This window comes from Athene noctua, chromosome 2 (assembly GCF_965140245.1).
Source record: "Athene noctua chromosome 2, bAthNoc1.hap1.1, whole genome shotgun sequence".
NCBI lineage: Eukaryota > Metazoa > Chordata > Aves > Strigiformes > Strigidae > Athene > Athene noctua.
Window position 1 is genome coordinate 15,245,666 of NC_134038.1, and position 22,396 is coordinate 15,268,061.

At 38.3% G+C, this 22,396-nt stretch overlaps 1 protein-coding gene across 1 annotated transcript in view; it reads left to right on the forward strand.

The window, feature by feature from the left end:
- The window catches only part of TAF2 (TATA-box binding protein associated factor 2), a 63,365-nt gene extending 55,097 nt beyond the window's left edge, over positions 1 to 8,268 (forward strand). Inside the window, 1 exon segment of the mRNA XM_074898502.1 lies at positions 6,596 to 8,268. Coding sequence (XP_074754603.1) covers positions 6,596 to 6,861 — 266 coding nt within the window. The 3' untranslated portion in view covers positions 6,862 to 8,268.
- Positions 8,269 to 22,396: the final 14,128 nt, after the last annotated feature.

Sequence of the window (22,396 nt, forward strand, 5' to 3'; positions counted from 1 at the left end):
TTAATTAGAATTTTCCCACCTCTTTTTGGTAGTTTGATAGTTGATACAAAGCAGTATCCAATTCTCTTTTCTTTATTTCTACAAAAGAAAAAAAAAAAGTAAATGCAGTGATGTCTCTTTGTGCATTAGCCATCCTTTTTCTGATCACATTAAGGAACAGTGAGCTTTGAGGGCACATCCTGAGCATTCGAACTCAGATCAGAAAAATCCTTTGGCCATTCTATTAATCCTTTTGCTGTTTTCCAGGATAATCAAACTGGAAATTTCCACTGCTGACCTTGTAGGTCACTTTGTTTCCCATGTAGTTGTACCTGAAACTTTGAAGGTCTAGGCCACGCTCATATCTGTTGATTGGATTGTGGTCTTGTTTATCACAGTTACTGTCTGGAGTTTCAGGAAATGATGATTTAGCTGGATTGAATTGTCTCTGGAATGATTTGAAACTGGATACTGCACACACTGCTGTAAAGTGTAGAGGGAAACTACTGTAGTCATTATGTTTAAACAGTACTTTCACAACAGTAGATTTGAGCTTGTGGTGCAAATCACCTCATTTCAAGCGTGGATATAGTTGTTAATAGGAATTCAGTCTGAACTCTATAAAAAGCCAGATCCTCTGTGGTTCAGTGGAGTCACCCGAGTTAGTTGTAAGAGCATCAGTACCTCTAAGTTCAGCTACTAGTTAGTGTCTTCTTGCCAAAAGGGGTTACGGAAACATCAGCACACAGACAAATATATAAATGACAGCTGACAGTGCCAGATTTTTGCTTTATTTTTTAAGGAGGGAAAAGCCATTACAACTGTTCTGTTAGAGTACCCTTTAATAACATAAAATTAATATAGTATCTTTGATAATATCTGTTACACAAATGTTGAGTTTACTAACTGAAATAGGACTGTTTCCAAACTGGTAACTCATTGGCTTTGAGGTTTTGTAGATTACTTTGCCTCGCTGAAATAGTATGTGGTTAATTGTATACTTCACAAGGAAGGGCTTTTTCAAGGGCTTTATCCTATAGTGTATGAAAACAGCTTTAATAGAAACACAAGTCCTGCAGATAAAATGACAACATAAATGAGAATTGCATCAGTGTGTCAACTACTTGATTTAATAAAAACGGCATAATATTGTAGTTGAGAGTGTCTCTGAGACAACTGATCACTCTCAAACCCTGAAGGTGGATAAGGCTAGCAACTAAATTTTAAAGTGAAGTACCTGAAATGGTTAGAGGCAAAAAGTATTCTGAATTGACTTACTGATTTAAATGTTCTTTAGAGTAGGGAATACTCTAGAATTAGAAGGTATAGAATATTAAGGTAAATGTAGTAAAAATAACACCACAGTTAAGCTATTATTTTAATGTCAGGACAAAGCAATATAGTTACATGAAAGTCAAATGAGGAAATCAATAAAAGTTATGTTAAAAGTGTATTTTAGTTAAATCACTGGCTTGTCTATGCAGTACTTAAGCAGAGGCTATCCTTTGGTGTAGGTATAAGGAATTACCTATTTGGATATAAATCCCACTAAAAAGTATGAAGTCAAATGAATCTGTAAATTTGAACTAGTTAAAATTTTTATGTTGGAGCAAAATTAACTGATTTGTTTAGCACACCCTCAGAAGACTTTCAGGTGGTTTTATTTTCTTTAAATAGACCTTAACTTGTCACTCTCAAACTTTAAATTTTGTCATATGGTCCTTAGAAGAACACTCTACTAGACAGAAAAGTGATAACTCTTTTCCAGAGATATATAATTTGACAGTTCTGCGTCTTAAGACAAATGACAAGACACTTTTGCATTCTGGAAGCTTGGAATTATTTAGGCTTGGTAACTTGCTGTATGTGCTTTGTTGATAGCTAAACAGATGCATAAACACAGCATTAAATTAAAAATAGTGTGTCTTGGATGTTCCCAGGGTAATAATAAAAAAGTAGAAATAAGGAAAAACAGGGTAATTGTCAAAACAGTTTTTAAGATCTTCTCAGCTTTTTTGTTATCTCTTTAGAGAAAATGCTAGCCAGAGCTGCAGTTAGCTGCTAGGCAGAGTGCATAATGAAAGTGCATTATTTTTCTCATTAGCAAGCTTTCTTTGGGTTCTGGGAGAGATATATGAAGTGCTCACATGCTTATGTTGGTGTCCCCTTCTCAGAGGTGTTTGGTGTCAGGTTCTGGAGCACCAGCCTGTCCTCGGCGGGAACACTGGACTCATGGGGCTTACCCTTTGCTGTGATTAGTGTGAAGTTGGTTTCTCCCTTTCTGACATTTGAATAAATCAGGGTGCAAATGGGGTAATATTTAACAAGTGTCAGTTTGGAAAAGTCATGCATAAGCCAGCTGTTTTAAATAGATTGTACATTCGAAGAAACAGAGACGGTAAGTCTGTGGTGTCCCACCCTCTTCACACAAAATCAGAAATATAGGAGAGGCCATATGGAAGATCTTACAAAAGCTTGTTGGCATGTTAAAGTCTCAAGTTGCATGTTCCCAAATTGTAAAGGTTCAATAATAAAAGTAAGAGTAAAATAGGTAAAACACTGTGCCCAATAACATTTTTCCATGTTCATACACCAATGATTCTTAAAAAGAAAATAACTTACCCTAGGTAATTGGTGAACAGGATGTTATAATTATCTGACAGTGGTTTTTATTATGACATAAAATGTTACTTTAAAGCTTATCAAGATCTAAACTGCTTTCTTTGTAAAACTAAACTACAAGATCTGTGTTTTCATCCTTTCTCACAATATCTACAGCATTTGTATCGGTTTCTGTGACAAGGTGTGCACAAGGTTTGTGATCTTTCTCCCATGGAATTGTAATCCTGTCTAATTTTAAACACCTACCCAGCTAGCTGGAACACCGCAAAGCCAATAATTACATTGGAATCTCCACACCCCAAACAGGAGATCCAAGTGGATAGACAAATGTATGTGCGTTTTCTTCCAAGGAATGCTACTAACCACTTCAGAAGTGAGCTCCTGGGCTCACTGTCCACTTATTGTGTGTTTTCTGTGATTTGAGAAATGCAGGTTCCAGTCCTGCTCCCTCTGCCAGGAGGAAGTGGGTTCTCTGCAGGAAGAGGGAGTGCTCTGTGACTCCTTGCAGCAGTCCCGCTACCCCCGTTGATATGAGGGTGATATTAGTGCCTTGTAAAGCAATTCCTGTTTAGCCTTGCTTTCCTAGTTTGGCAGGTTCCTGGCATGGGCTTTAAGTATATATTGATAAAAAAGAAATTAAAACAAAGAAAAAGTGTTCTGCATATTTAATGGTGAATTTTACAGGTACAAGTCTGTAAAATTTTTCATAGAGTTTTTACAGGTCTGTCCATTTTACAGACAACTGAGTTTGGTAGTCTGCTTACATTGTTTCTGAGCCATTGTCCAGGATCAATATATTTGATTCCTGTTTTCAAAGCACTCTTTACCAGTAGGATGAAATTTTCTGGATAATTGTTTTTTCATTTTAAAAAACAACAGATTATAGCTATCATTGACCTCTATGAAGAAAGTGTGTATGTACTCTTAGTACTGGCTCAGTAAAAGTAGATTTTTGTAATGACATGCTTTTATTTGTTATTGACACTTGTGTCATATTACCAGAGTTGACTGTCTTAAGTGCCAGTAACCCTTGAGTTGCAGTTGGATCCCATTTCTCGCTTTCCTGAAGATCTTCTTGCCTTTCTCAGTTTCTAGGTGCTTATCACCACCCCTTCAGTTCCGTTGTCTTAAGATAGTTTTATTTGCTCCTTAACTTGCTCAGTGGTGTTTAACTGCTTTAAATACTAGATTTTTTTAATAACCTGCCTGCAATAAGTAAAGAAGTGATAATGCAGACTGTTAACCTTAGCAGAGCTGATAGTTCAGTAAACAACAGGAATTTGGTATAAGTGGCAGTTAGTACAGTAGAGTTAAGAGGGTCTGTTTGATTGCATCCTTGGTCCTCACAGGCACTTGGCACTACTGCTGCATCATCCCTGCAGACTTAAGCTCATGACCTTATACCAGTTATACTGGGTTAAAATTTTTAAAGCTCAGAGGCTTAGCTTTGGTTTGAGGTTTTTACAAATGTAGTGTCTAGACTTGCAGCTTTGGTTTCCATATAAAAATAACTACAATTTGGAACTAATGGATCTGTGAGGTTTTAAAGTTTTGTCATGTTGGGGTGGGGGGGTGGGGTGTTAGTTTTAAGTTGACTTTAGTTTGCCTTGTATGTTTTAATGCATCATGTGCCATGTGCCTCACATGAGAACATGTGAGAATGTGTTCTGTACACATAAAGATGTACAAAATAATCTGTACATCTTTCATGAATGTACACTGATTGGCCTTCTTCAGGCTTTTTGCCACAAGCTTTATTTCTGGGTTCCTAGAAGCTGTGTTTGTGTCCCTGCCACAGTTCACATTTAACTACCGTAGCCTGTTTTAATGGTGTCAAATGTGTACTTTGGTTTTCTGAGGTACAGGCTCCAATGAGTCCTTTTCTAATGGCCTGAGTCAGATATGCTTCCGTTTTCCACTATACTGTCTTCTGTTTAATGGCTGTTTTTGCATCCTTCCATCTGCTAATTCTTGTCTTAAAAGCTTTCAAGGAGTAAGCTCAGGTTACAGGGATGGGTTTACACACAGGTAGGAGTTCCTTAAGAGAAATATAATTAGAAATAGTTAAATTGTGAAGTGGTCTTATGCCTTTTTGCATTAAATACAGTTTACTTGCATGCTCTCTGCTTTGTTGAGAATGGCTCCAGGTGACAATGTAAAAAAGTTGTAGTAGCTGTGCATTGAAGTCAGCAAATGGGAGTTTGAATTTATGGCAGACAGAAGCTATGCACACAATATACAATTGTGAGTTCTAACAAGAAATCTTTCATTGATAACATGAGCTTACTAATGCATGGTTTTGATGAAATAAAAAATAATTTTTTTAAAAATACTTGTATATTAGAGATTTTAAGTCTGCAGGAAACTACTGTACTCTAGTCTAGCTGCCTTCATAACATAGCAGAATTTTATACTACATCATATTCACATCTTGCATTTGAGCCAAAAATATTTCTAGAAAGACATCATTTTTGCTGTTACTTTAAGCAATAGAGATTCCACCATGTCTGATAGTAAGTCATTGATTATCCTCACTGTAGAAATGTTTTGTATTTGTATTCTGACTTCTAAACAATGCATACATATGTAGATTTTGTTTTTTCCATCCATATTAAAAAAAAAAACAAACAACAAAAAAAACCAAAACAAAACAAAACAAAAAAAAACACACAGAACAGCTGTACTGTCTAGGAACTTTCCTACATATGTGCTTGATTGAATCAGTTCTTAATCTTCTGATAAGGTGCTAGAAAGATTGCATGGAAGTCTTTCTCAATGCTTGTTTGTCATATTACAGGGAGCTGATTCTTCCAGGAATCATTACCATAGACAAATCATTCTTCGGTTAAAGCTACAAAACCAATCAAACAAACAAAAAGATGTACTGGAAAAAAAAAAGATTTTCAAATATACAGAAAAAGACAGTTACAAAGTATATAATATAATTCCTTGTTATTTAAGGGATATTTCAGCAAGAAGTGTGTGGGGGACATTTAAGCAGCTGTGAAGAAAATCCATTTTAAGTAAAATTTAAAGGAATAATTGCCTTCAAAAATCTGGTGGTGCTTTTCTACATTTATCTAGTAGTTAAAACATGTTCTTGCAATGTGAGTGATTTGATTCAATTTCTGCCTAAAGGAAGAAATTCCTACCTTCTGAGTGTTTCCCCTCGCTAACAATGTTATTCTTAGGTTGTTGCCTTTTAATCCCTACTATTGAAAGTATTGCACTTGGTGTGAAATAATGAAATGTTAAATGAGCCAAAGAGAGAATAAGTACGTTGTTCAGGAATTGAGAGTCTATGGATCAGATTTTCCTTTCTCAGATTCAGATACCAAACTTAACTCAAGACATAAGTAGTTCCAGTGTATTTGTGAAATATATGCTAATAACGATGGTATAGTTGTCTTTGTTGGAATTTGCTTTTTGTTTAAGAACAAAACGTTGTATAATCTTTCAAGTAGACTAAATTGGTGAGATGCAATTCTTGGAAAAAGCAATTTGATTCTTCTGGTCAGTATCAAAAGGTTTGTATGTTCTTGCAGGGATCTTTAGCTCCTGACCAAAAAAGGAGTTCAGATAAAAGCTGCACTTAACGTATGCCAGTCCTACACTTTATACCATAAGCAGTTATATTTTAATTATTTGTGGTATAGTGGCCTTCCTACTCTGTTTAAAAATTAATTTCTGGTAAGTAGCTTAAGTTGCAGTTCCTTAGCTCTTTACAGTACCTAATTGTCTGGGATATATTTATACTTTTAAAGGAGGAAGGAATACATCCATAAAAATTGCCAGTAGGATGGGAACTTAAATGACATGTTCAGAGCCTTTTCTGAAAAAAACCCAAAAAGTTAATGGTACAAGTATCATAATATATTCTATGTTTGCATGTATAAATGATAATGCAGGTTTTTATCTAATATTTCAGAATTCCTTATGTTTGAAAACAATGCAAGTTAAACATTTACTAATGCCACTATATCCATTCTTTTAGGTAAAGAACAATCTTCAGGAGAGATGAACATGCACCCTGTCTCAGCAGCTCCACTGTCTGTGTTTAGTAAAGAATCAAACTCATCAAAACATAGTGATCACCATCACCACCACCATCATGAGCACAAGAAAAAGAAGAAGAAACACAAGCATAAGCATAAGCATAAACATAAACATGATAATAAGGAAAAGGAAAAGGATCCCTTTGCTTTCTCTAACAGTCCAGCCAGTGCACGATCGATCCGTTCCCCATCACTTTCAGACTGATATCAGTGGCTTCTCTGGAGTTCAACTTGCAATATTCTCTGAATACTTAGAAGGATGTATATAACTATAGCTTCTACCTTTTTTTATGGAAATAAGAATATGTGAATTGCCTTAGCAATTCAGAAGCTCTGCCACCATCCTCATTTGAAGCCTTCTGTTTACATATGTGGTTGTTGAAATAATCTGGTTCAAAAAATATGTTTTATGATTCTGAGTCATTTTCTATTTCACTGTTCTCCACACCTCCCACTCTTTTTTCCATTTTAAACAAAGAAAACAGTCCTTTATGTAAGGGCCCCATGTCCACTGGCAACCCCCTGCACATCATGCTGACCATGTGTACTGCCAGAATCAATTATGTTTTAATCCTTTGAAGAATGTTAGGAGGCAGAGTATGTTTTAAGCAAAAGCCAATTGCCAGACCTTTGGTGAAGTGCTGTTTCCAGAGTAGTATTGTATAACTAAGTGTAGACCTCCTGAGAAGACGGGGTTTTTCTGTAGTCTTCAGTTGAGCTGTTTCTTGCTTTAACCATTGCAATGTAATGTCAGAATTTTAAGAACGGTATATGGAACATTTGCCTTTTTCAGATACTAAAACTCTTAAAAAAATTCCAAGCTGCTTTTAAGCTGCAGGTATTTATTATGGACATGACCCTTTGAATATAATGACATTCTGCAATTATGTTTTTGGAATTTTAGCAAAATGCTTAATGCATGTTTTGTCCTGTAATCAGGCTTTTAAAAATCCAATAAAGTTTGCGAATTATTTTGACAGAGGCAGAATTTTTTCTTCAAACTTGACATTGAAATAGGCCTTTGAAAGACGAATTTGCTAAAATTAAAATATTTTCAAAAAGCTTAAAAATTAAAAGATTGAAAATATATATATATATTTCCTTCTGCTGAGGTGAGGGGTGGTTTTTTAGAAGCAATTCTATATGATCAGTTCATGAATCCACAGGAGAAATACTTCAGTAGATTAATCTAGATCTGGGAAATTAAATGATGGATACATTTAAATGTCTTTAGCTGTGTTTTATGCAGTGTACTATTTACACCCAGCAAATGTTTTATTTAAAAACTTGAGGTTTTAGAAATTTTGATAATAGAGATAAATCATCTCTGCCACTTTTTATGTGTTTTCTTCATTTGTATGTAGAGGCAGGAGTTTTATTTCAGTGCACTGGTTGACTTCTGTTGCCCAGAGTTCACATTTAGCTTCCTAAGATGGTTGTATCTGGGTTAAAGATTTTTTTTCTTAATTTTTCCCAAATTCCTGCGTGAGACTGATTCTCCTTCGTAGGGCAAAGAGAGAAATTTCAATAGCGACCCAAGAAGATTTTTTTTTTTTTAAAAGCCATATTCTTGAAGAGTTTCATGAAAGTTAATAAATGCTTTTATATTGTATACCTGCTGTTGAATCCTGTAGTTTTTTCTTATAACAAAAATCTGTAGAATGGAAAGATGATAGACTTGGGTATTTCATAATACACATATACTTATTTTGTTATTCAAACAAAATAAGTGTTTGAATAGTACTGCATGGATAGTTGTGCTAATCATTGTGCTTGGAACACGTTAAGATACATTTGGGCTGGATTCAGACGTGATGGACCTGGGCAGCATCACAGCCCGTCCCAGCCTGCTACCATGCCCGCAACTCTTTGCATTGGGTGAAGCCCACCTTGTGCTTACCTTCCTCTCTAACAACAACTGTAAGTTTTGACAGTTTAGATGAGCTAAAGGTGCAACAGGAACACACCTAAGTGTGGGTAGAATGAGGTACTGACCATGTTTTGCTCAACTTAGCAGCCTCTTGAGCCAGTAGCTGTTATGTTAGCACTGTGAACTGCGAAATCACAGGGAGCGGTTGGGAGGCCATAGTAATAGCTTGATGGAAATATTTTTAGGTGTTTTTCCCTTGGCTAGGGAGTGAGGTAACAGTGCCAAAGGTGTTTGTGGGAGACCTGGACTAATAAGCAATGAAAGCTGGCATTGTTTGGGAGAGCGAAAGCAGATACATTTATGTTTTAAAAATGAGGTCATGGATACCTTAGTCTGGTGTAGTTTCTACTTTTGGAGCCGTGGATTTACACTCTTACGCTGAGGGGGAATGTATTGTTCAGTGATACAGGCACAGAACTAAGGCAGAGCTGTAACACGGTAATTCCACCATCGTGTATTTGGCTGTATGACTTTAAGTGAACTATTGAATATATGCTGAGGAAATATGGCAAAGACACTGTTAATTAGAGGGGGAAAAAAAAAAAACAAAACAAAAAAAAAACCAACTAAAAATACTTTTCTGTGCAGTTTCTGAGGTTATGTCACGTTCTGTTTCAGAATATCCATTAATGTGTTCGATGAGATACAAAGTTTGAGGTCTGCAGGTGGTACAACATGGACAGGCAATGCTCACAAACTGGTAGATGTGCTCAGGAATCAGAATAATTGGGTAGATTGCACAGGTGATCCAAAAGCAGCAAGCTAAAATTCAGTAGGAATGAACATGAAATATTGAACTTGAGGGGAAAATGAAGTGCATGAAAGACAACTGTTCCCCTTGTCTTGCAAGTTGCAGTGCGGTAGAAAAGCACCTGGTCACACAGAGGTGAGGAACTTGATACTATTGCAAAAGTAAAACTCACTTGAGGATTGACAGGATTTTTTTAATGTAAGATGTGAAAGTAATTATTCTATCAAGTGCCAGTGATTTTAGGCAACACATTTTAAGAAAGAGGCGGGCAAATTCCCTCAAATGAAACAACTGAACACATTGTGTACAAGAAAAAAAATTGAGTATGCCCTGTTTAGAATCAAAAGAAGTCTGAGGAAAGAACTCTCCCTTCTAATACCTAAAAGATTGTTACAACAAAAAATATTTATCAGTTGTTCTTGATATTTCCTGTGAGAAGGAAGGGATTAGCTTTATTTGCAAGAAAAAAAAAAAATTGCTGAATGGTAAAATGGAACATATCCTAACAGGCACCTAATGATGATGTGAAAGCTCTTGTAGGTTTTTAAACAGCAGATTGGCAGATGTCTGCAGAGTACAACTGTGGGATTCTTCATCCTGTCACAGTGCAGCGACATTGCTGCTATACTTCATTTTCCTGGTTTCTTTGATCTTCCATTTTTGTAAGTGAAATGACTGCAGTGGCTCCCCAGATGCAATGGGCAATTGTGGAAGGCTTAGGAAGCGGAGGTCTTTGCCAAAGATCTTATTGATTGTGATTTAGCTTGGATTTTTCTTCTACAGAAAAAATCAATGACTATTTCAAAGTTATGACCTGACATCAATTCAAGTTAAACTTTGTATTTTGAATGGTAGATTAAACTCTTTATCCTCGCCACCTTCAGACCTCATAGGTTGGCTGTAACCTATGTAGTTGATTTTGATCTGGGTTCTGATGTTCAGTTAAAACTTGTGGTTTGTAGTGCACTCTTGAAATAAAAAGAGAAATACTTAAGTGGGATAATATCAAAATACTGGAAGAATACGTGTTACACAGATAAAGTAGAAATTCATATGTTGTTGAAAATGCTCAGAGTTCAAAGTCTGGAGAATTTATTTTCACATCTGCATTTTTAACATTCATTCCTTTATGTTGTTTATTATAAACATTACAATACACATAAATGTAGGGGAAATGTGTAATATTAAGACCTATATGCATTTTTAATGCAGACTTTTCATTTATCTTGGCTTTTTTTCTTTATTTCTCAGCATAATTATAGAATAAAATGTTCTTGAAGTAACTGCTGCATCTCTTAGATTCATAGACATGCTCAAGTACCTAAGTAGGATACAGCCTCTTTCCTTAGGTGTCCAAGTAAGCATTCATTTCAGCTTTGAGGGGTTCACTACCAGGCCCTGTCAGTCTGTCCTGGTGTTGAGGAAGGACATCAGGACACAACTTCATTGTTTTCTTGGGTGAGGTGGTGCCTTCCTTCTATCATGAATCATGCCATCCCATAAAGTACTCCAGCTGGCATTAGAGTTTGTATCAATGACAACAAGGTATCTTACATTGTTCAGCTTTTTGAGATATAAAAGCTGTTTAGCTTTAGTTGATTTCGTATTCATAGAAATGTGATAGCTTTTGTCAATTTTAATATGAGGAATTTTTTTCATGTCGATATTTTCAGTTCCTTAAGTTTCTGTGAATAAACTGCCTTAAGAACCTGATTTTTAATGAAGCATCAGTATTGCACAGGGGCCCTTAAAAGACGCAAGGTAAATAGAAATGTTTTGGATGAGATTTAATTGCTTATATCTTTTTATATGTGCATAAAATATGATTTGCATAAATAATATATACTATATTCGTATAATATGCATAAAATTTTATTCATATAATGTATTTATTTGCTGGTTTTACAATTTTAAATGGCAATAATAATATATGAGTGTTCACATACACATTAAGCCATGACAGCTAATATATAAAGTCTGCATTATTCCATAGTCATCTGATAGAGTAAATGCAGTTTTTCTAAACACATTTCCAAGGTTTTCTTTTATTGTTATTTTTGTCCAGATAAATTTGCAACATTAGTAAACTTTGTTGATGTAGATGAGTCAGGATTTCATTTGAAAGACTCTGTATTTTATTGAAAAATACTTCACCTAGTATGGTGCTTAGGATTTGGTAAACATCATAAAGTGACAGCAAAAGTTGAAAGCATATTTGGCTAGATTTTTTCATTTCTGAGTGAAAGTGAAACTGCATGAGTGTGCTTTGGGCTGATCTAACAGCTTGCCACTGCTGTGGCAAGGGGCTATTTCTCCCCCAGCTCCTCCCTGCAGTCACATCTTGGATTTTCTGGGACCTAACTGTGCTCTTCTCTAACCTGCAAATAAAATCAGGGTAATTCTTGCTGCCTTAGTGAGCTAAAACTTTTGGAAAGAGGCTGACAGTGAGGCTGATGCACAGCTTGTGGGGACAGGGAGGGAGGGAGGCGTGAGGAGGAGCGAACCTCTCTTTGGCAGCAGCCATTGGTTCGTTTGGCTCCATGGCTCTTTGCGACTTCACCCCGAGAAAACAATACGATAGGGTGAATTCAAGTTTTTACATCTGAGTCTCTTTGGGAGTTGTAATTTTATTGTGGATTGGTGGAGTGAATGTTTTGAATCGGATTCATTTTGGAAATTTTGGAAGGCTGGAGTGAGATGAGCATACGTGACTGGCAGTTATTTTTTTCTTTGCTGTGTTTAAAAAGGAATGGTCTCAACAATAAAGGGCTAAAGAAACTCTCTTCAAAAAATTACTCCAAAGGTCATTTCAGGTCAAATAGGTGTTTTTAAATTATTATTTTATTTTTTTTTTACATTATTGTTCTACTTTATTCTGGTCTATTTTACTTTTATCCACAGGACTGAATTTCAGAGGAGTGTTAACATGAAGCATTTCATTCTGAAAATGCACTTTTCATTTGCTAAATGTTCCTGTATTTTATAAATAAATCATACTGTAAAATATTAGTAACTAATAAAACTTCTAAATTAAAATATGCCTTAAAAAAAAGGAAAAAGTTTGAAAGTACATTAGGAGTGAAAGCATATTTCAAGCCCTGATTGACTCTTCCCCTTTTCAAAAACTTATTTCAGGAAAAAAAAGCCTCTTCTGGAAGTTATCTGTTCCTCACCGTTCCAGGAAAAGGAGGGATGACTCAAACTTGCTCACGTTTTAAAAGCTGTTTGAATTCATATGAGTAACCCTCTGTTTCTCGTGGGCGCCAGAATGGCTTGTGCCAAGCCTTGCTGTGTCTGCCTGGGTGTGGGTTTCAGTGTGGGACCCAAGGGGACACCATGGGAGCAATGGAAAGGTGGCCACGGTTTTCCTTCCATGCCCAGCTACAGCATATATAGAAGCAGTCCTGGACCTGGTTTATCTTATGCCACTGTCTCTGCTGAGCTTCTCGTCACTTACTTCGCTAAATCTTTCAGGTTTTTTAATGCCTTAAACTTTGGCATTATTGAAAAGACTTTTTGGTCTTAGCTCATCTCCCACCCAGGAGTCCAGTTGAAGCATATGAGGGAAAAAGGTTTTTTAGCAGTTTTGGAAATATTTGAGTACAGCTTTTCAAGTTGATGTGACGGTCATGAAAGTTATTCACAGTGCATTATTGTTTTGCTAGTTTTAGTCATTTAATTCCTTACAAGCTAGGACAAGACACAGAGGAGGAGAGAGAACAAAGTTTTTTTGTATGTCTCTTCACAGAAGAGAGAAATACAATTACATTGTAGGAGAATTGATAAAGAATTTCAAGGAATTGGTTATTGACTACTGCTATGATGGAGGAGATATGAAAACCTCTAAATAGTGTGGAGAAGGCAGTTGAAAACAGTACTCTTGTTTCAATAAAAGTTCAACAATTTAGTTGGAGACAAATGCATTTATAAAATGAAAACAAGACACTGATAATATAACACAATAGCTGCTTAATTTTTGACTCTTGTCCTTGAGTGCTGTATTCCTTGGTGTTAATTGGGAACCTAGCAAGAGCTCCATTTCTTTTCCAGAGTCAAGCAATGCGTTGTGACAGAATACCTGTCATCTAACTGAAACCAACAGCTTGGATATTCTCTTTTAAATTTCCTTTAATGATTTATGCTATCAGGAATAAAAAACCCCTTCTAAATATGTGGTTTACTGTTGTTTTGCAAAAATCAAATATACTTTGAATGTAACTTACCTGTTCTGTAATTATGTATCTAATGTGTACTTGGGCCACACAGAACTACAGTCTGGAACTGGCCTTTGGGCACAGAGGAGCTATATTTTTATCAGAAATACAGTTGTAGTTTTAAGTTGAGCCAATGACTTGTACCTGCCCTTAGATTCTGAGCCAATTTTAGGCCATCAGTGTCACCATTTGGAGCAGGTATTATGAGGCCATTGAGAGCCCCTTCCAGCTTCCTCAGTTTGAGTGCCAGGTTTTCCTCATTCATCTACCTTTCTTGTACTTAAATATGACGGAGGCTTCACCCAAGGATGACAGGAAGATTCAGTCTGGGCAGACTTTCAGGCTGGGATGATCCTGCTGGGTTCTTGACAGTTACCTGTCTGCTACAGAAAAACAGGGAAGCTGTAATGTTACACCATTTTTATGAAACTCCTATTTAAAGTAAAGATTAATTAGTATAAGGCATTCATAATGCTATTACTATTAAAAGAAGCTCCAGATGGTGAGCTGTTGCATGTCTAATACCTAATATTCCTGGGACTTTGACATTCATCGGAGGGACATGACTATCCCAGCTTTTTGGATCCTTGTATCATTCAGACTTTTTAGAGGGTTTTCTGCATCTGCAGAGTTCCTCTCTGTGAAGGCAGCATCTCTCTCTTCCTTCACATTACTGCTCAAGTCCTGTATTTGCATGCAAATAACCTCTCTGCTCTTCCAGGGGGGCAGGATAGAATAGATAAGAAAGACTTGAGTTCACCCAACTGAGCTGCAGTTGTAACTGCCAGGACTTTCTCTCCTTCTGCATCATGACTGATATTTTCGTCTGTTTTCTATAGCCTCAGGGTGTCAAGGTTTCAGACCCCATTGGAATGAGGAGCAGAACCAGGAGATGGAAGTATTTTTATGCAGAAGGCACCAGTACATGCCATCAAATAGTCTTTTATGCCCTTGAGACAATTACAGAGATGGTTAAAACTGTGCATTTGTGTGGGTGAGAGTAGTCTGTTAATTAGCTGCTGTTTACTTCCAAAGCTTGTTGTTTTACTTGTTCAGAGTTTTTGACTTTCTTCAGTGTGTTCTCTGCTGCCGGGATGGACAGAGTTCTGCCCTTGGCTGCCCAACACAGCCCCAGCACAGTGGAGCTGATGGGAGAGGCTCTGCCTGCTGGGCTGAGGGTCGCTCTGGCACTTCAGCAGCAATGACCGACTTGTTTGATCAAAACATAAGCAGCGATTCACCTCTACACACAGCTCGCATCCAGCTCCTTGTTTACAGGCCGGCCTGTAAGCAGGCAGCTGAGCAGCATTTTCAGCCTAGAGGAAAACAGATAGTTTTGTTTAGGATTGGGCATTTTTTTTCTTTTTTAAAGGGTAGCCTCCTGTTAAACATATTAATCATATGAAATTGAGCTAATCATGTACTATGTTCTTTCCACTCAGAGACTGTAGGGGTTTTTTTTAATATATAAAATTTGTTCTGAATGGTTGCAGGATTGCTATATAAATTGACTTTATATGGCACTGACCATGTCCTTCTGAGTTAATAATGCTCATATTAAGGTTTGATTCTGAAATATAGCAAAACCTCAGTAAGGCATATGGAAATGAGAGGCCCCGTTGTGAGCTAATGACCTCTGTGAATGAACGAACATGTCAGCACCGTAAAATGAGATACACTTAATAGCTTTTTACAATGGATGCTTGTATACGATACACATCAGCGTACTGTGAAGTGGCTTGTTATGATAAGACCATAATATAGAACTTTTCTGTTGAAATGGTTCTCTCTCCCTACTTCTTGGGAAATATTTGTTCAAATAAATATGTGGGTTAGTGAGGCAACAGATAGTTATTTGTCTCTCAAGTGTGAGTAATGTAATATGAACAAGCATTAATGACCTAACTCCTTAATTCAACAGGAGATCCTTATTTTTCTTACACGCTAGCTTATTTCTTAATATTTTGGAATCCATTGCTCAGTGTGTGTTGTGTGTTCCCAGGGGAGCTGAGTGCAAGCTACAGGCTTTGGATAACTCTCAGTTCTTCTCAACTTTATCATCTCTTGGACTTCTTCAGCTCAGTGACTGGCAACTATGTGTATCTGCTCCCCAAATCATCTGCTAACATCTGCCTGAAATAATGAAAAGACTTACAGTTTTCAGTGGACATGAGAGGTAAAATGGGCCAAACCATCCATGTGATTTAGAAGTCTTTGCCCATTTTCCACAATAGACTCCTGCATGGTGAAATCAAAGCCCTGTGAATTTCTATGAGACTTCTTACTTTTTGATACACGTCTGAAACAGTTCATACAATCACTGCTCCCAGGGCAGAGGCAGCGGCAGGGAACGGGTGCTTTGGGCTCAGTGTTCCAGAGTGACTTAGACTGACCCCTGATGAAAGTCAGTCAAGCATGAAGTAGAAAGTTTAAGCTAGCCCAGGGAGTGAGGGAACTACGTGAATGGATCAAGAAGTGGAACAAGGAACCAGTGACAGAGAATAAAGTCAAAGGAAGATCTGAGAGGGAGCAACAACAAGAGAAGCTGGGCATCAAGGGATGATGGGCAAAGATCACATGAAAAATCCCTTTGAACCACAATCCCAGAAGTTGGGTTGTAGACAGAGGTTTGGGAGTCTCAGTGCTCCTACACAACAGGTTTCATAGTTGTTTGCTAAAATACATGCTATATTCCTCTGTAGATATCAGTTACCAAAAGGATTGCAATCTGCAACAGCTCTTAGTTGCCATTCTTTACCTTGTGTGAGCCTTATGTTTTCCAGTGCTGCTGCTGAATCACAAAAGAGTCAACACGTACCACTTCATCGACACTAGAAATTGCTTTTCTCTGAATTCAATCTTTTTAAAAAAAACCCACAAAGTATTCTCTTTAGAGAATATTATTAAGGTTGCAATTCAAATGGACATAAGACCAACTGGGCAACTTTACTCAGCTCCTTGGCATCAAAGTATGATATTATCTTAAAGCAGTGTCTTGAGTGGGGAATGAGGCTGCAGGAGGAATCAGGTCATGCTCAGATCAGCTCAGTCTTGTTCTGGAGGGCTGAATCCTGTTTCTATGTCTCTACAGACAGAATTATTATGGGATGCTGCCAGGTCATTTTGGCTATAGTTTTCAGAAGAGGCTATTTTTAATTTCTCTGTTCAGCGCTCAGCTTGAGACACACAGCTCCAATGAGTACTGCTGAGTCTTGATAGCTTCAGCTGGAGATATGTGCTGCACACATCCAGTACAGCAAGTCTCTGGTAGTGCCTGTTACAGACTGTAGTAATAGTGGTATATAATGCTATGAATTCTAGAAACTGGGATTCTTGAAGTCTTAAGGCAGGCTCTTAACATTAGTGGAAATAGTTTGTTAATGTCTCATCTGAAAATAGTGATAATGTTGCCTTTACCTCAAAGGAGTGTTGTCACAATCTTTTAGAAACTGCTTGGACACTACTGCAAGGACATCTTTCTTGACCATCTTGTCCAGAAAATGATTTTGAATGGTGCTCCATAAATAAAGAAGTCAGGAGTTTGTATGCAGTGATTGTGCTGGGCTGCTCTGTGTTGCTGTTCGTGACACTGGCAGCACCTGGAAGATTCAGCTGGTCCTGCAGCCCCAATGTGCAGCTGTGCAATACATGAACAGCAAAGAAGGTGATACTGGGCCCCTCTCTTCTCGGCAGCATTTAACATTGCAAAATGGATCTCACTGAGAGCAAGCTGGCTCAGAATTTTTGATCTGGAACAGCTCCCTGACTTGGTTTGCAGTGTGGTGTTGATGTGGGGAAGGAGATGGAGCAAGGATGCTGTAAGACCATCTGTTTGTTGCTGTGGACGATGTAGTTTGCAACAAGGGTCTACAGCACCAGGACCTGTGCAGAAAGCACCTGAATAAACAGGATACATTGGGGTCAGAGCAGCAGAGCCATGAATCAATGTCTCACCAGAGGATATACTCCAGTGGGAGTGAGAATCTACCCTAGTTTGAGTATTTTGCATTTAGGTGACTGTGCTGATACCTATAAGAGCATGCTAAAGCTGGTTGTTGCAGAGAGATGAATATAGTAAAAAGTGCAGGAGAAATGTTGGCCTACGTTGGTGTCTTCTGCAACACACAATTGGTCACTGTCTCGATCCGGTCCTCAGCAGCAGTGAAATGTACAACCAGCTGGGAGCTCCTTCTGTAGAAGGCAGGAGGCTGTCCCTCTCCCTCAGCCATACTGCAAGCTCCCTTCAGCCTTGTGCTGCATGTTGAACACCATGTGTCTCTCAGTATTTGATCACTATTTCTATTTGACAAGCAACCTTGGAGCTGGGATGAAATATAATTCATGTCAGTGGCTACTTGCCATCCCTTGTTATATCTGCCTGTTTTAAGGTCATTGCAAAACATTAGAGGAACTTCTGGTGAAAATAATTGGTTTTCTCTCTGGACAGTGTTCCAAATTTAGCACATCCTCTCCCAAGCTTAGCAAAGCACTTTCCTGGAGCTGCATCAAGCACCAGTGTATAAAGCTTAGTGTTGATGTCTGTTGGAGATGATGTTGTAACACTTAGAAGCCCTTGTCACACTTTGAGTGATGGTCTTGTTTTCTGGAAAGCTCTCTAACATCTTGGAGATGTCAAATTTTGGAATTAAATGCTGACTTTAATGCAGGAATGTTCCCCATGGGCCCGTATGTTTCATCCAAAAATCCAAATCTTTGTATACAATCGTTGCTGTTGATTCCCAGTTTAGGAGAGTGTCTCAAATTCCCCCCAAGTTTGGTGTCACCAAAAAAACCCTCACATCTCTTTGCAGCTAATCAAAGAGAAGGGCTGGGCATTAGGAGATCATCTGAGTTTGAAGATATTGAAGGAACCCTGGATTAGTAGCCTTGGAACTGAAGATTTATAAAGTGATTTTGTGTATTATATTCCTTTTCCTGGAGGGACCGAATCCCTTTCTTGACAAAATGAGACACCCCTTTTCTACTTCTCTGCACAGTTCATGCTCCTCAGGGATGGGAGGAGTTCCTTCAATTAAATATAAACAAAAAACCCAAGATTCAGTTGCTATGTGGAGAATAGCAATTAGTGTGAATGTTTTAATTTCATTTCAGTCACACAACACTGTGAATGTTTAAAACTCTTTACTTGTTTTAACCCTTTTATTCATATTTTCTAAGTGAGGAAATTGATTTGGCTTAAAACTCCCCGGAAACGCCTGGGTAATCCTGTCACTGAAACACAGAATTTCTTTGTGTAATGGATAAAGCATGAGATTGGGAGCCAGAAAGTGCCAGCTCCGGGATTGTTCCCTCAAACATTCATAACAGTTATGGATTCATTCAAAGGGAACCACTTGTTTTTGTCATGAAGTGTGAACTTAGCCATCACGTTGTTGCACCACCAGCTCAACAGTATTTTGATGGAAGTGAACTTTTGATATAAAGTTCAAATCCAAGTTGCTTTGTGGCACCATGTGGAGGGTAAGGCTTAGTATCAGGTAAAGGAAGGAATCCTTTTTCTGAATGAACAACCCAGCTGTGCGTTACTGCTGTGCCTGTTGCTAATGTTATTTCTGATGAGGCATGTTTACTTACTTTCACCATGACTGTCCGGAAATCCCATGGCAAGGAGCGTCAGAACATTTGCCAAATCACTACTTCACCCATCAAGCTGATTGTTTCATGTTATTCGGTCTGGTTCACATTAAGGGTTTACTCCATTGCTGTCTTTGCTCTTTCAGGGTATATTGATTACTTGTTGTAGGTTTTATAACAAACAGCCCTTTTTGAGAGATTACTCCCCCCCTTCCCTCACTGAGCCTGTGGTGTGTTAGTAAATATAGTATTAAACTCTTCTACTTCAGACACAGTCTCTCAAAGGCAGTTCATCCAAAAGAATCAAAAGCAAACTCTTTCCACTGGTTAATTATTATTATTATAATGTCTTTTGCAAAGCAAACAAGAAAGAAACAGCCTACCTATAAAATGGAAAGAATGTAATAAAACTGAAAAGGGCTTAATTTCTTCTCCTGACAGGTATCTTATTTTTCCATACACCAAAAGTGGTGTAAGAAAGAGAAGTCCTGCAAGCGGAGGGAGGCCAGTGCTGCTTGAGAGCCAACTGGCTGCGTGAAGGGAAAGTCTGGCAGCCTGGAGGTCTGACTGACTGGGGGCGTGCACAGCCGAGCCCCTCACGCCAGCATGACCAGGGGGGCTGAAGCCTCTCCAGGGGGCTCCTCTAGAGCCCAGGAGGAGCTTTGAGAGATAAAGACAGGCCTGAAAGGCTGTCTCAGATCTGCTGTCTGCAGTCCCTGTAAAACTCTGCAATGGACAGAGGGGGCCTTTCACAGCCTGGGCTTGGAAGCCTGGCGAACTCCCCAGCCTCTGATTTAACAATTTCGTCTTACTTCCAACCTTGAATGAATGGCGAAAGCATAAGGGATCAGAGAGAGAAGACTGTTGCTTTGCAGGAGAGAGGCAACACCTTCTTAGAACCCTTTGCAAGTTATACTATTGCTCTTACTTATTTGCACAGTTCCACATTGATCCTGCTGTTTTTAACTATTGCTAATGAATGACCTGAATTAATAGAGGGGTGAAACTATGCTGGAGAATACATGCTCCAATAATTAGTTTTTAAAAATGGATTATTTGTTTTATTTCTACTATGCATAGGTTGCGTTCACACCTGAATTGGCTTCTTGTTGTGCTTCAAAAATTCCCGAGCATCTTGCAGGTAACTTGAGAAGGAAACAAGGTGTGATTGTGTTCTGTAAATCCTTTAAAATGTCTTTTCAAGTATATCCTGTGCTTAATTGTACTTCTGAAATTCACGTCGGTCACTTGGAAGATGTGTGAGGACTGATAGTTCAAACAGCAAAATTCTACCTTGATAGTAATTACATGTCTTCTGAAGGTGCTATAAGCACTTTGTAAAAGGTAAAATGTGGGGTTTGTGCCAAGGTGTTTATATACTGAACATTGTATGGAAATGACTGTCAGTGGGGCAAGATGAGAAATTGAAAGGACAGGTGCTGTCACCTGTTACTTTGTGTCAGGCTTCCCTAGGCTGTTCTATTAGGTGCTTCTCTCTCTGAAGTAATGGATTTATGGGTGGGATGATAATAAGAGGCATAGCAGGCCAAGCCTGAAGGTGTTTTCACCTTTGAGTTAAAAGGGGTGATAAGAATATCAACACTGGCACTAAGAATAATGGACGTGGAGGAATGGAGTTACTGAACCTTAGAGATGAACCAAAGAAATCTAACCTAAAATTAGACTGTGAGAGAGCTTTTTGGAGTTTTCTGAGTCAGCTCAACAATTAATTAAGTCTGACACATGCTTATTTTAATATTGTGATCCATAACAGCAAACTCTGGGTGGAAGCGAGAAACTTAACTGAACACAACTTGGCAAGTTTCTGTGGTGTCTGAGTTGTATATGCTCTTTTGGCTATGTGGATATGTTGCAGAAGAGTTTACAACTACTTAAACTGGAATTGCTCAAAGCCCTAATGAAAGGTTTGATATTTGAAATGTGGAGGAAGATTGTGCTCTGGGCACATGCCAAAAAATGAGAGAGGAGTTGACACTGCCTTAGCTAGATTTGAGCTTTTGCTGGCTAAGAAGTAATAAGCTGGGGGAAGACCTGAGAAAAAAGTGCATGTGTGGTAACAGGAAACTGTATTGCTTAGACTTTCTACAGGGACTCCTTGCTGTGCTGTCCCATTCTCTGGCATGCCTGTCATGAAGGCGGTTGAGAGCTGTCAGAAAACACAGTGCCAGGAGACAAGAGATGGCATGTAAAGCTCTCACCTGCCCCAGCCCCAAGCCTCTTCCTTGGTGTCCTCTCACAAGCACATTGCCTCACTCTGCTCGAGACTCACAGACCCCTGTCCTGTGCACATGGACTGCAAAAAAAAAAAAAAAAAAAAACCAAAAAACCACTGGAGAAATGGCTTTCAAACCTTTTGTTTAGTAGAAAGTGGCTAAACAAGTCAATGTGATCACCAACTTAAATGCAGTGTATAGGTCCTAGTCTCTGCTGGGAAGTTTGGGAGCCCATTTGAAAACGAATTCACAGAAGTAGCATTGATGGTAAGAGATCCTGCAAGAACTAAAGCAAAACCTCAGGACACGCAAATAAACATCCATTTCTTAGTATTCCTGTATGCTTACTTGCTGCTGCTTGTGAGCAGCATGGTGCAACTAAGAAATCTGATCTCATTCCTCAGGTCCTGCTTACTCTTTACCCTCCTAGGAAGGGATATGGTGACATTGACTTGCCTCCTTCGTTTAGGTCATGGTTCTGTAGTATTTCATCTCATCACACAGCTAATTAAATATGCAAGCACTTATTACAAATTATGATCTATCAGTGAGAAAATTCTGTTGCAGGTAAGTCTCCAAATTTGTTGTTGTAAATCTTGAATGTCTCATTGACACATGGTTAAAACACAGCCGTAAATCTCTTCATGATACATGTGGTGAGGAAGGAAACGCACGGAAGTTTTTCATGACAGCAGTTACAAGGAAAAGGCTCAGAGCTCCTCGTTGTTGCCAGTCCGACCCCATTGGTGTCTGAAGTAATTAACATATTCCCGGTTTTGTACCACGGCTGGAAAGTAATAAAAAGAAACAATCAAGATGCTTTTACCTGATTCCTGTCACTGAGAAATACAAACACCCATAAAAACCTTCAGATGTTTTCACCTGAGTTCAAATCAAACACTGCAAAGTTTATGGCTCCCACCCTCCACTTTTTCATCTGGAGTATGATATAATCAAACTGTTTGAATCTTTAACTCAAAAGTAGGTGTATAGATAACATACACCAGCTTTGAAAT